Source organism: Daphnia carinata, chromosome 2, assembly GCF_022539665.2.
Source record: "Daphnia carinata strain CSIRO-1 chromosome 2, CSIRO_AGI_Dcar_HiC_V3, whole genome shotgun sequence".
Classification (NCBI taxonomy): domain Eukaryota; kingdom Metazoa; phylum Arthropoda; class Branchiopoda; order Diplostraca; family Daphniidae; genus Daphnia; species Daphnia carinata.
In genome coordinates this window covers 4,667,706-4,682,792 of record NC_081332.1, presented here as the reverse complement: position 1 = coordinate 4,682,792, position 15,087 = coordinate 4,667,706, and the positions used below count along the sequence as shown (strand labels likewise).

The 15,087-nt window shown below is 39.3% G+C and overlaps 1 protein-coding gene across 1 annotated transcript in view; it reads left to right on the top strand.

Moving 5' to 3' along the window:
• Window positions 1–15,087, top strand: part of LOC130686968 (homeobox protein cut-like) — a 154,577-nt gene that overhangs the window by 7,892 nt on the left and 131,598 nt on the right. Inside the window, exons 2-3 of the mRNA XM_057510128.2 lie at window positions 5,896–6,006; window positions 12,144–12,270. Of these exons, the coding sequence (XP_057366111.1) occupies window positions 5,896–6,006; window positions 12,144–12,270 (238 nt within the window). The remainder of the gene's footprint in view (window positions 1–5,895; window positions 6,007–12,143; window positions 12,271–15,087) is intronic.

The window sequence follows — 15,087 nt, the reverse complement described above, 5'->3', positions numbered from 1 at the left end:
GTGTGTATAGAACCCCCAAGTGGCTCGTTTGATTTCCCCCCCCCTTTTTTTTTTATTCGTTCGTTCTTTTGATCTTTTACGTTTTTGCCTTTAGAGACTCTTTCTCTTGTTTCTTGTTGAAAAGGCATCGATTTCCGCCAACGGGGGTGGGGGATGTCTGTCGGGCTGAATCTTTGATTCCCTTCATTAACGCCGTAAAAGAGATGCTGTCCGCGTTTCTCGGAGAAACAAAAAAAAAAAAAAAAAAAAAAAAAATACCCGTTACACTTAGTGTACACACTTCATTTGCTATTGATGAGGTGCACAAAGAGAGCTCTCCGCCCATCATCAATAAATTAAAAAGTTTTTTTTTTTTTTGAAAGGTAGAGAATTTGGACCCAGTTTATTTTCTCTTCTTGGAATCAACGATGGCTAAATGTCAAGCTGTTTTATCACTTAACGTCTAAGATGATTACAGTCCAGTTGGTCATTAGCTTCGGGATTAGGAGAGGTATTTTTTTTTAGGGGTAAAGTCGGAAAAGCTTCCTTTTTTGTGTGTGTCGTCGAGTGTAGTTTTTGTATATTTTATTGAGGCCTCTGGGCAAGTCGATTGAATAATTCAGTGCACGATTCGCAGTGTTCACGATCCGTGTCCGTGTACTACACACCACTTAGGACGGAAAAGTAGAACGTACACACTGAAACCTCTCAACGGCGATTTGTTGGCTTTTGATATATTTAAAGAGATGCCCATATAGCAATACCTCCGTGTTTCGCTTGTTTCCTGTAGAATCTTTGGGGATTTTTCGTGCAACCTACACGCGGGAATGTTCCTACAATCGCAAAGCGTTTTGGTTTGTCGTATCTTTCCCATTTTTGGTATTATGGAAAAAAGCGGGGGCCCCTATTCTTGTTCAAAATATGTCCAACGGGAACGATATGGCGGCGCGTGAATAATGCAGGCTTGCAATGAAATTGAATGACGTCAATATCAAAGGGGAAAAAAAAGTTCAAAAGAACTTTTTTTTTCTTCTGTTATGGCGGGGGGAGAGTTCAGGAGGACTTTTTTGTCAAGAGTTTCAATTTTTTAAATCGTCGTGTCTATTTTATACGCCTGTAAAAAAAAAAAGAAGTTTTTTTTTTTTTTGAAGGACTTTCAACATTGACAGATTTCATCCCCTGTCGCCCGTTTTCTTCTTCAACTGATTCACAAGCAAACGGATATCTCGTTTCTCTCTGATATACAAATGGTCTGGTTAAAGGGGGGGGGGAGGGAGAGATGTGTCGAGTGCGCGCGTGTTTAATAGGAGCGAGTCTTTGTTGATTGTATAAGTGTAGTAGTATGCAAAAAAAGAGATTTTTGTGTGATTTGAAAGGGAATATCATTGTGCCTCCCCGCTGGCGTAGGAAGGAGCCTTTTGTTATAGTCGGGGTAGGTTATTTTTTTTTTAACTCCAAAAAATGGAGAGAAAGGCTGTCACCTTAATGAGGTCCAATTGCATTTCTACTGATGATGAATGGCTGATGAAAGTCCGTTCTCATTAACCTGATGGGGAGGAGGAAACCTTGTGTGTGTATAATGTTTGTTGTGTGTGTGTGTGTCCATGTTTTTGAACGGGGCGATGCCGGTGAGTGCCGAGCAAACATCACGAACTCCTGGCTTTCCCCCCCGTTCCTCCTCCGTTTTTGACAAACGTTCGGTGCGAAACGCGTCCGTGTTTTGTTTTTCTATTTATTTTGAAGAGGCCCGGCAACAGCGATATAAGGGACGTTAAGATCACGTTTGGCTGGCTTTTTTGCTCATTATTTTCCTACAATGAGCAGCCATGGCGGCCGTCACCCCACAACAGCGAGTCTTGCCCCGAAGCCAATCGAGAACCGAGAGGCCCGACTTTTCCCTTTTTATTTATTTACTTTTTTTTTTTAGAAAATCTTATTGTCTGTTGCGTAAGGTCGTCCGTACATCATCTATCGCCATCATGTTATATTTATCTAAATATATCTATTGCTGAGGTACGAGTGGGAGCAGTGATTTGACCCACTTGCCCTCCTTCATCTCCTTGTTTGTTTTTGATGATTATTAACGAGTCACTTGCTCTTTGGACTCTTGAGGGCCATCGTCTTGTTTCTTCCACTTGTATTTTTTTTGTATTTTGATTATTTTTCGTGTCTTATTATTTGATTTCCTCCCTTGTTTAGGGCACGTTTGCGTCAATGTGCACGCGTCAATCGCGTATCGTTCACGTTAACGTAGATTCATCGTAGCCTTCGTCATTCAAAATAGAGTTGAGATCTTTGAATTCATTTCTAACGAGAGAGAGAGAGAAAGAAATTAAATACTGATTTGAATGATTGATGGCACTTATTGAATTCTGTGTGAAAGGGAAATGATTTGCATTTTTTTCCCCCATCGATGCGGGTTTTTTTTCGGTGAGGCAATGAAAATGCAAGTCTAATTTTTCCCCTTTTTTTTTGTTCAGTCGAACAAGATTTTTTTTCTTTTTCTTGAGATGCTCATTCGGTGCGATGACTGATGATTGTGGTGAAACTGAGCGACGTTTCTCACCGAAAGAAAAAAAAAAGCAACAGTTCTTTTTCTATTAGAAGCCCTCGTGTATAAATCAATTACCGAGACGGCACATCGTACAACTCATCTCATATTATTCACTTGGCACATACGAAAATCGAATCATTTTATTTTTACCTCGTGAATTTTTCTCGACGATCCATTTTCCAAGTCAATGAAATCATTTTTTTTTTTTTTAGTTTTTTAAAATTCCAGTTGAAGCGAAATGGAAATGCAATCTAAAATGGGTTCGGAATGATTGGATTCGTGTATTTCATTTTTTTTTTTTTTTTTTTAAGGAGGGGGGGTGATTTTTGATCGATGAAAATCTGTGAAACGAGACTGACGAATTGGGATAGAGTCGCAACACACGTACGTTTTGGCTATATGATAGATGGCAATATCGCATCTGGAATACATCTTTTTGTACGTAAGCATTTCGTTTTTACACATGCTGTGAAATCCAGTTTCTTTCTTTTTTCTGATCCGTCTGCTGCTGTGCAGCTGTTATTTCGATTTTCCCCCCATGTAATTTGAAGAAACCAGCGTGAATCCTGTGCCCGTGTTTGATGGCCAGAGTTGTCGGGTGTGATTTCTCTCTCAACATTGGGTCTTGGAAGAAAAAAAAAAGGCAGATAGATGTATAATAAAATACGTGATGGTTCGAAGGCGGAACGAAGATGCATACATTATGATGAATTAAAACGCTTCCTACTTTTGAATGTATTACGTATTTACCAGTACAGTACCTGCTTTTTTTTTCAATGAATTCAAATTTTCTTTTCTTAAAGGAATGAGACTACACATTTTCTCATTGATAATTATAAAAAAAAAAGGTAGACAACCTGCCGTTGGAATGAAACTGTTAATGCGTAACAGTAAAAGTGGAGGGGGACTTTTTTTTTTTATTTGGAAGGTGCTGAAGAAAAAGCTACTGTCTTTCGCGTTGCATAATTGTCGACAGTTGTCAATGGCGCGGAGTTAAAGATAGTTAACAGCTCCCACGCCCTTTTAATTGATGAAAAAATAGGGACTTTTGATGCTGGTGTAATTGTTTATTCAGTAGACCGTTGGGTGGAAAGACCTTGTTGTTCTCATTGTGGACACATTTGGCTACAAAGAATTCATTGTTTTTATTTTATTTTTTGCCAGCGTTTTGTTCGTTTGACGGTTTTTGTTTCGTGATTTGTCACTTCCGGTGGAAAGGATTTTGCTTTCTTGTTAATGAAATTCGAAATGTTAATTGAATTTGCGTTCCCATAGAAAATCATCAATCTATGACAAGCATTCTTATTTAACTAGTCCAAGTTAATGAATTTCTTGTTTAGCTGTAATTTCAAAAAAAAAAAAAAAACGAAAAAAAAAAAAAAAAATTGGGATGAGATTTTCTTCGTAACTGAAATTTAGCTTTGCGTGTTGGCATTTTAGATGTGCTGATAGAATTAGAGAAAGTACTCTCGCATCGGCTTAAGGGGGGAGGATGTTTTAACTTTTATTTTTGTTTTCCCTGTGCTGATTGGTAGTGAATTACGTCCGATCTCATTCCTTTTTCTCCATCGCCCCTTTTTATTTTATCTTTTTTATCCGGCAGTCTCTTTTGCACGCACCAGCGGACGGCCCAGTGCGCATCGAACGAAGCCTTGCATTACAGAAAGGATAAAAAAAAATAAATAAATAAACAGAAGCGAATGGACGGCCATGCATTATAGAAAAGAAGAAAGAAAGAAGGGGGAAAAAAATGTTGCGCAAGAAATAAAAAGAATCGGAAAGACTCCCGAAGTGGAATAAATATCCCGAGAGGTTGGGGGGGGGGGTCGAATTCTTTTTGATCAAATAATTGAACACTTGCGCAAAGTATTCGAACGTTGGTCAGGTCCTCTTTTTTTTTTTTTCCATTGCTACGTATACGTGTGACCTTTTTATTTTAAAAAAGGGCGACAAAGTTCGTTTTGCGTGTGTAATCGTTTTTATTGGCCGAGCACGAAAATAAGTCGAATATAAAAACTTGTGTGTGTGATGATCAATGACGTTGGCTTGGATAAGACAGATTAGATAGATGGATAGAAAGATAGATAGGAAGAGAGAAATCGCTAGACGATGATACAAAACGAAATGGAATAGAAGCAGAGTGTGTGCGAAGGCTGAAGGGGGGTCGAAACAATCGAAAAAAATTAAACGAAAAAAAGAAAGAAAAGAATTTGAAGAAGAAAAAAAAAAGCGAGGCATATTTGTGGTGGATGAGGGCAACAGCTATCCAATTACACCATGTGATAAGCAGGAGATGAGACCTGATATTAGTCGGTGACATGGTGAAGATCGATGGGTTTCCCGCAGCCCCCCCTCTCTCTCTTCCTCAATCGGTCGACATAGAAAATCCAGCAGCAGACGGAGAGCGAACTCTCATCGAAAATGCAACGATCGATCGCTCATTCGATGACGGCCCCACCAACATTTTTTTTTTTTTTTTTCAAATTTCCCGCTCGCGTCATATCGACACGCATTGTTTTTTTTTGTTTTTTTTGAAGTCCCTTTTTGTTTCACAAGAGTTTTTTGAGCCTCATTTTCTTCGATCTGCCAATAGATTAGCTGATGGAACGATGGTCAGTGAACCAACCCCACCCATGATTTTCGTTTTTTCCAATTTGATTTATTTTTCTTTCCTTAAATGGGGAGATGTAAAGATATTAACGGCCCGTCACGCCATCATTGGATTGATACCTTTCTATCTCGTTTTTTTTCTTCTCCCCTTCTGCCTAACCTGCTTATTATTGTTATTTACGTTTAATTACTCTAGCGCGTAGAATTTGATTTCTTGCCTTTTTTTTTCTGTCTGTCAAACTTGTCTGTTTGAAAGGGGGGGTCCAGTTTGACTGGTGAAGGGCCAAAGGCGATACAGAACGTTGGCTGTAACGCAAATCAGAAACGTACAAGTTTGACGAGAAAATCGAAAACAATCATTTGAATCTTTCCGTCGGTCGAACATGTTGTATTTCAACGCATAGAGTGTATGGAATAGACACACACACTCTATGCGTGACGGAGACGCAGAAGGAATAAGGGGGAGGAGTCGGGTAAAAGAAGAAGGCGGTTCCTATAGTTGTCCGGTTGACATGTGAGGAAAAAATAAGAGTCGACCTCAAATCTTTTCTTTTTTCTCCTCGAGGTTGAACTAAAGAAAAGAAAAACAAAATCTAATCGATAATCGAGTTTTTGATTATTTCTTTTGTTGTTCTTGTTCTTGTTCCATTTTTGTTTTTGATGAGATGTTTATATCGTCACACTATTTCTATTGAAAATTTTCTTATAATTCGTAACGAAAAATAAACTTTCTATTTTTATTTTCATATCAGCGGGAGCTGGACGTCGAAGCGGCAGAAGTGGGACGGCGCCAGGATGAAAGTGAAGCGGCCCGCAAGCAACTCATCGAGCAGAGTCGCGAATTCAAAAAAACAGCCACTGAGGTAAGATTTAAAAAAAAAAAAAAAAAAAAAACTATTTTTCATTTGGAATGAAAATGAAGTCACACACACAGACGGTCATTACTAAAAAAAAAAAAAAAAAAAAAAAAAAAAAGGTCCATCAATATCCCGCACGTACATCTGCAGCTTTTCACTGCAGTACGTTGGGAAAACTTTTGTTGATTACCAGTGGAACGAATCATGAGGCCAGAGGAAACCTTTAGTAGACCGGTTCTCCTTTTTTCTTTTTATGACATGAACGCAAGGAGTTGAAGAGGGAGGTTGGTGGGTGGAAGAATATCAATCCATTTTCCAACCTCCTGCCGTTGCTGAAGTTTCAGTTTGTGAGAGAGCAACACACACACACACACGGGGGGGGGTGGGTTCTGAATGTTGTACTACAATTTCCTGATTGGCTTCGTCTCTCTTAATTAGTTGGCTCTTCAAACAACACACGCACAGCACACAAGCTCGGCTGAATAATATAATAATTAGTTGTATAATAATATATCATGTTGGTTTTGGGGGAAAGGGGGTTTGTTCTTTGATTCCAATGAGTGGAAATAATTCACGTCAACTACTTGGCCTTCTGTTAAATTGTTTCTATTTATTTTATTTCGGGGGGGGGGGGGCATACGGAAAATGCACTCGACGAGATTGCGCGCAAAAGATGCAAACTAGTGCAAGCACGCTCATTTTCGAGTCTTTAACGTAGTGCCGGCCGGAGTATAATTCATTTTAATGTTTGTTTAGAAACAAACCTTGTCGTCTTGGCTTTTTTTTTTTTTTTCGTAAGGTGCTGCGAGAAAAGATGGGCCAGTTGGAATGGTTTTGCACCGCTCAAAAAAAAAAAAGAAGACTCGAGATGAGCAGCAAATAAATGGGGTTCCTTTCTTTTGTGATGATGAACAATCGTGTCCCTATATCGCGCGCAGACACAGTTCGAAGGGGGAGAAAAATGCCAAGAGTAAAGTTTCTATTTGAATAATCAACTGACTTGCGCCCCGTATTGCGATGCAACTAAGACAAGTTTCATCTTTGCCCATTTGCCTAATTAGATGATATGTTGCAAAGGAAAATGATGACTGCTGATCCAGTGAGGCAAGAGGTTACTAGAGGCTTACGCGTATTATTAAAACAGGCCCCCACCGCCAGGCAGGGAGGTGAGAAATGGCTTTGAACCGGGAAAGGTCGCTCTTTATATGAAATTGGCAACGTTGGCAATCCAATTTCAATGAGACATGTTCTTTGTAAAATTACCCGTTTTTAAGAGATGATTGCATTTTCGCGTTGCGTCTAGGCCAAATCGACCAATCCGCTAGCAGTTTGAAAACGTGGGAGTTTCTTTTCTTTACAAAAAAAAAAAAATTTGGTTATTTTAATGCCGACAGGTGTCTCTGCTAGGCTCTTTTTGTGTTAAAAACGTAAACAAATGTTTTTAATGAGATTGAACGGTGGGAGGGTATTACTTTCTTATGTTGCTCCGGGCCAAGTTGGACGTCATTTAATACGAGGACATTAACCGAATGTTCTCCTTTTGTCCTGTCTCTTTTTTTTTCTTTCGCGTCGTTTTTGAAATTTTTACTTCTGGATAATTTCGATCGTCAATGTCGATCATAATTGATTTTGCGTATCGTGATATTCTCCAACCTTGTAGGAAAAAGAAACTAAAGGTTTATAACGTCATTATTCTTCTCTTAGTCGCCAAATCTCATCTTCTCATTTTTTTATTTTTATTATTATTATTATTCCTCTTTTTTTTTTTTTTATTATTTATATACGTGTATTATTGTAGCCCATATTTTCGTTAATATCTTTAGTTTCTTTTTCTTTCGTCCCCACTGATGTTTTTCTCATGATATAATTGTAATTTGTAGCTACCGCCTCTGCCGCCGTCTGGCATGGCTCGCCAAGCTGCCATTTTGCCATTCTCCACGGCCCATTTGATGGCCCCCCCCCCCCCCCCTCTTCTCCGAACTTGTTCGTTGCTCTTTTTTTGTGTGTGTGTTGCTGTTACGTCTTGCTGGTACACGTCCTTAAAGGTCTCTTTGTCTCTGTCTCTCTGCCGGAGCAAATGGAGGGGAGAACCACAAAACAAAAGCCAAAAACAACACACATCTCTCTCTCTCTCTCTCTCTTTCTCTCTTCTTGTTGTTGCTCTGCTTTTTTTTCCCTTTTTTTTGTTTTGTTTGATGGGATGAGATCGGTCGCTTTGATTTGTTCCAGTCTTCTCTGTCTCGTCGCGGTTCGTATCCCAGCGCCGCCATTTTAACGATCATTTTCTTTCCCATATAGTTTTTGATGGAAAAAAAAATTCTCTTTATTTTTTTTTGTTTAAAACTCAATCACTGGCGGTAAATTAGGACACACAAAAATGTTAAAACATTTTTTTGTTTGTCTTATTGTCTTGTAAAAAGGAATTCTTTTTTAGCGACTAATATGACACGAAGCTTCTGAGCTCAAGTACAAAAAAAAAAGGGTCGTCATAAAGAAGACGCCCTCTACCGAAAAAAATGTTTTTTTTTTCTTCTTTAAATAAATAGAAAAAAAAAACACATTCTTTCATTCCTTATTCGGTGAAATGTGCAATTTGTTATTGTTGTGTCGTCGCTCGACACACACAAGTCCTCGAAAAGGATACGCAACTGACAATGAGTTTGCCGCTTTGGCATTTCGAAGATGATCGTAGCCGCAAAGAAAAGAAGGGAGGAATATCACGAGTTATCATAATAATAATGCAGAAGAATGCGGATTAGCCGTGTCCATCTCTCGCGCCCCCTTTGCGTCTTGTTTTTATTTATAGATCTATACATGGATATGATATTTAGATTGTCGGGAGCAACGGAAGCTGTCCGCCCCTCCCTTTTGCATCTCTTGTGATTTGCTTCTATTGTGCGTGACGCTCTCTAGTCGGACGTTCAACGGCACATCTTTCTTTTTTCAAAGTCTTATTTATTTTTGGCGTATGTAAAGTGTCCAGCCATTGGGTTAGAGGCGCACGTATGGAACCCGATAACTCGTGAGCGTTTCTTATTTTTTTTATTTTTTTTTTTTTTGTTGAGACCCCCCACCGATCAAATCTCGTTCACAACACAAAACGAGGAAGGACTTTTGAGCTTTTCCTTTTCCTTTGAGGGGAGAGGGGAGGATATATATTTATTTGTGATGTTATTGTCCGCTGGAGAGATCTCATTTATTTTTTACGCATACAAAAAGGGGGGGGGCCCTCACCATTTCGTGTTGTATTTTACGAGGTCGTCTTGTCCGTTGTCCCCATTGTCACGCTTGTATACTAGCGCCATCGTTTCTGAAGTTTTCGTGTGTGTGTTTTGCCCAATTTGTGCATCTGCATATATATATATATATACGTAACAACAACAAAAGGGATCCTCGATTATCCAGGCTCCTGTTTTTTTTGTTGTTGTTGTGTGTCTCATGCATATCGGCCGCGGCTATTTGATAGTTTATACCGTTTAATAATAGCGAGACACATTTTTTTGTGCGTTGTCGTCGAGGATCAAGTGTAATGTTTGTGTATAGTTTAGTGGGATCGTTTAAATGCGTGCGTAAGATGGCCCATATTTATCGGTGGTTAGCATCTTTTTCACGAACAAAACGACCGTATAAGAACTTTGCGTTTCTTTTTTTTTCTTCAGCGGAACAGGGGGGTCGAGGCTGTTATATATACGTGGGACGGGAGAGGTTTCAAGTGTGGAATGACCCACGGGCGACAAACACGCACGAGAAAGGCACACACCCATCCAAGTTTTTGCTTTTTAAATCGGCATCGTTGTAAAATGACGCACAATGGCATATCGAATGTTCCACTTGAAAAGACATTGTTTTGGGAGACTTAATGAGCAGACGAAACATGGGCATCTCTTGTTTTTATTCATCGCCCAATGTTGCCGAAACCCATTTGAATCTGATTTTTTTTGTTCTCGATGGAATTTCTTTAAAGAATCAAACTATGCGTCGATGTAAATATATTTTTAATTCGTTGGATTTAATGATGGAGAAATGTAACGTTTTTTTTTTTTTCTTGGGAGATTGCTAAGAGACGTGATTGAACGCGTTGGCCGTCGAACGGGAAGCCTTGATAAGTCGGGAGTGGGGGGAGGGGGGTGAGGCAAGAAAAAGAGAGGCGGTCTGTAATCGGGAAGGAGGAGGGACGAACTGGCTCTTGTCAAATAGGGATCCGCCAATAAGAGAAGAGAGAAAGGCGAATAGCGATAAGAACGTGACGGCCAAAATAGACACGCAGCTAAACGTGTCACGAATCCTTTCCTCTTTAATTTTTTTTTTTCAATCGTCGTTATCTCTTTATAGTCTTGATGATGGAAAACCGCCACGGAAACTAAATAGGATGAACAAAAAAAAATGATTTGAATATCTGGGCCGTTTTGCGTTTCTGAAAAAAAAAAAAAAAAAAAATGAAGCGGGGCGTTTTGTCGTCAAGGTTTCCTCCACCCACGTCGTGACAATCACGTCTCGTTTAACCATTTTTTTTGTCCCATTTCATCGTGCCTCGGTTGCATCATTTGAGAGATAGCCCCTTTCTCCCGAGTTGCACATCAAGAGAACGTTGTACCTCATTTGAGCGTCATTTTTCTTCCGCCCCACGCTATTAATACTTTTTCAATGTTTAAAATCTAATGTCTAAACGACCTCTATTGGTTTTCGGCATAAAACTCCCCCTCAAACATTTATTTATTTTTTTTAAGTGTGTCCAGTTCTTTTGGCTCCCCCATGAAGCCATTTTTGTGAAAGATCAATAGAATCTCTTATTTTAATGTCCAGGTCGGTCGACGACATTTTGAATGGCTATCAAATGATAATGGGAGGATCATTTATTTATTCTTTCATCTCAGCTTGATATATAAAAAAAAAACGCATAGAAGATGGTCGTCGTCTCGTAAATGATGAGCGTCATTACCTAATGATTCTTTTGCCATCCTCTGGATGTTGGACACTTGACGTATGCCAGAGACACACACACAAAAAAATGAAAGCAATCGTAATGCTCATTATGTAGCGCATTATAGGAGTTTGACCCTCTTTTCACTCATCCGCAGTAGACGGTATTTATTTATAGTCCTATATAATCAGTCTTTCGTGCGATGGGAAACAACCAACCTGACACTATTCGGGTCGCTTCCCAACGCATCTCTCTCTCTCTCTCTCTCTCTCTCTCTGTCTTTCTCTGTGACTGAAGTCTCCATAATCGAAAAAAAGCCTCTTGTTCCTCCCCATATTTCCCCATTAGAGTGGTCCGGCTGTATCTCTCTTTTTCTTCTTTCTATAAGGACACAATATAATGATGTTTCATTATATTAAAACAAAAACAAAAAAAAAAAAAAGAACAGAGAGATGAAGAATTAAAGTCCTACGTGATGATGTGCTGGACTTTGGGTAGAAAATGATGGAGAGCGTCGCGTTGTGTAACGAGTCGCATTGCAACAAACGCGAAGAAGATCAAAGACGAAGAAAGAAAGGAGATGCGTGGTGGCGCCCCGTGATGAGGACGTAGAATGTAATCAAGAAAATGGGGTTTTGTTTTGTTTTTTCTTGTTGCTCTCCTCTCCTTTTTTACGTGTATAAAACCCAATTATCTCGATCGGATTATATATGTATGTTTGCGTACAAGTGCTGCGATGTGTGTGTACACAAGGTCTGACATTATCACTCAACACACATAAAAATAGACGACATGCAAAAGAAAAGGGTGGGAAATTTGAATCGCCTGGCTGTGGGAAAATGAACACTTGATCCATCAACAAGTTTTCTTATTCGAACGCCCTTGTGTGTGTGTTGCCCCTTTTTGCGTCCTTGTGTGTGTGTGTGTGTGTGTGTGTGACAATCAATCTGCGTGGAAGGCCGAATTTTGTTGGTCTAATCATGAAAAAGGGAGGCCAGACAAGAGTAAAAATTCGATCCTTTGTGTCAGTTATCGATGTCGTTAATGTCTTAAAGAGAGGGGGGAAGAGCGGAGAAGCCATTCAATCTCACCACAATGACGATATTGAGTGACCACCTGTTTTTTTTTTATTACCTTTTTTAGATATAAATAAAAGTAAGGACATTAAGTGAATGGATGATTTTAAATTTAATTACATTTTTATTTTATTTCTGTTCAATAGGAGACGAAAGGTCAAGTGGCTCCGTTGCTGAAGAGCTTCCAATCTGAGATCGACAAGTTGAGTCAACGAAGCAAAGCTGCCGAAGTTGCCTACCTCGGATTATACAAGAAATTAACTGACGTCACCGGTAAGTCCAAAATGAATTTATTTTTTCGATTGCGTTATTTTTCGGGAGGTAGGAGGGGGGGGGGACGACGACGACTGTCATCATCATCAAAAGCCATTTTTTTTTATGACGATGATGATGAAAGCATCCGTTGTATAGATAAGGCGCTCTATGCCCTCCCCAATAAGGAGATGATAATGTTTTTCTGTGTCAAACTTGCGTTACTTCAAAATGTGGCCCCCTCTTTTAAAAGAAATTGAAAAAATGTTGACAAAGAGCAGGAAGTTGTGCGTCTGCAAGAAGAGCATGGAAGCAATTATTATGTTCCAATGTCGTTCTCTTTGACAACTGAAAAAAAAAAAAAAAATCCAGTCGATTTTAGGGTTTACCTCTCATTCGAACTTTGCGTGTCTTTTATGACCTTTCCGCCCACTTGCTAGGCTCTTTTTTTTGTGTGTGTGTGTGATTGTTGTTGTGCGCTGTCACCCAAGTTTTTGTTTGGCGGATGTCGACCTTATAGAGAAAAAAAAAATTAAATGGGATGGAGGGAGTAAAAGAGATGAGAAAGTACCTGCCCATCATCACCATTCAATCAAATTGTTTTTTTTTTCTCTTTGCTTATTATGACTCTCTCGTTCTCCGTCTGTTACCTGTACAGGTGCAGCACGTAGCCTCAGGCTTCGTTTCCCTCCACCGACTTCTTTGATTGCGATTCTATTTTTTTTTTTTTTTTTTTACATTCCAAAACTGCTGGCTTCGTTCGACCATGTGAAACAACGACGGAACTGATCGAATTAGTCATTTTTCGAAATCTTATTAACGCTTTCTCATTCACTGTACTATCCCTCTCAATCAATCATCCAAATAGGATGCCTCCTTTTGATGCAAATGAGTTTGAATTGCCGCCATTTTTTTGTTTTTGAAATTCTCAAATGCGATGTACAAATGAGAGCATGCATTCTATATTCAAAATGGATTGTCCTCCTAATGAATCGCACATGTTTCGAGAGGGAGGCTATTTTTTGTATCTGTACCACAAATGGAATAAAAAGGGAAGGTGTGGTGAGCAATGGATGACGTCACATTTTGGAGGGGGGGGGAAGGTGGTCGTGACCCGTTGAAAACTTCGTGTCTTGCGTTGAAATTCCTCGATTTTTTTTTGAAAAATCCGTTATCTAATAATACCGCCCATTTGATCGGATGATTATTGGGTGTTTATCTGATGGTGGGGGTGAGGTGGGGTGGAGTTTTCCGAGGAAATATCCACACACAACTGCCGATAAAACGAAATTTTGTTGTTGTTTCTTTTTTTTTTCATGACTGATGGATGACGGAAGAATGCGGTAGGGCTTCTTCTTCGATTCCCTTCACTCGTTTATCTGTTTCTCTTTTTTTTTTTAAACAAAATTTTAAAAAAGAGTTTTATTTTATTTTATTTTTTTTGTGAGGGATAGAAAGGGACCCCATGTTTTGTTTTTTTGCGGTCGCTGATCAATTCGAAAGCCATCCGTCTTTTTCTCTTCTGATTCTCTTACCCAACAGTTGTTTTTTTTTTTGTTGTTTTTTTTTTTTCTTCTTCCAGCCGATTCTTCGGCTATGAAGGAGGGGGGAGGTGAATATTCAAAAAACCACACATAGCGGCGGCGTCCGATGTTGTGGCGCGATGATGGAATCTGATGAACTATCTAAACTATCCGACAAGATAAAGAAGGATGCAAACGTAAACCATCAATGTTGTCCATATGGCCAACTTATTGATGGATAACGGGGGGGGGGGGGGAGATCGACAGAAGGGGGGGGGATAGGTTTCATCTTGGAATTTGAATAATGTTGTGGTATGAGGAGAGTTCTGTTCTACGTCTTTGATATTCAGCCTCTTTTGCAATTGTTTTTTTTTAATACCGACAAACTTTGATTTCTGTGTTGGTTGCTGTTTAGCCCAGCTTGAATTTGAACGAAAAAAACAAAATGATGATTAAGGGTGGGTTAGAAAACTCGAAATGATTGCGATGTTTGAAAAGAGTTTCTCTCTTTTTGGATTTCGTGACACAAAGAAAAAGGGCGGACACAACACGCAGAGGTTTTGTTTCGTGATTGTCTCCGGTCTATACGTACACGTGAAAATCAACCGACTTTGATGATGATAATGAGGTTGAAAATATTTTTTATTATTTTGTTGACTGTGTAACCTCAATTTTCAGACTCATCGTGTGGGTTCACACAAAACTTTTCGTGTTCCCGGTGCAACGTTTTTTGCTACCCGGTAAATGATTTACGACCATCGCCACTCGCCCAAAAGTTTTGTCCCGTTCCATAAATAAAAAAAAAAATAATAAATTACTCTCTAACAGTATAAATGGAACGCACGAATAGGTGGAAGAGGGGGGGGGGGAATTCGGTTGTGTTTGAGGTTCTCGCCTTTTGGATTCGTGTGCGTGCAACTACCTTTCGTTTATTTGTTATTACAACCTCGGGCGAAATCGATCGTCTCCCTCTTTTTTTTTAATTTTTAAATGTTTATTAATTAATTCGAATTATCAAACATGAAATCCCGCGGGAATTTCTTACACGCCCTCTCTTTGGCGTTGACTTCATTTTTTTGTTTTGCTTTTCGGACGTTATGTTAATGTTTTCTTCGATGCGTGCGTCGAGGCTCGTGCCACGAAATGCCGAACCTTTTTGTTCCAGGCAGGCGGATTCATATTATCCATTCATTTTTTCCCCCCCTATAAGTTCAAATGGTTCATGAAAATGCTAAACCGTTTTGCTACTTTTTTTTTTCTTGCACACCTTATTCACACCCATTTTTTTTTTTTGTGTGTGTGTTTCTTGTCGTTT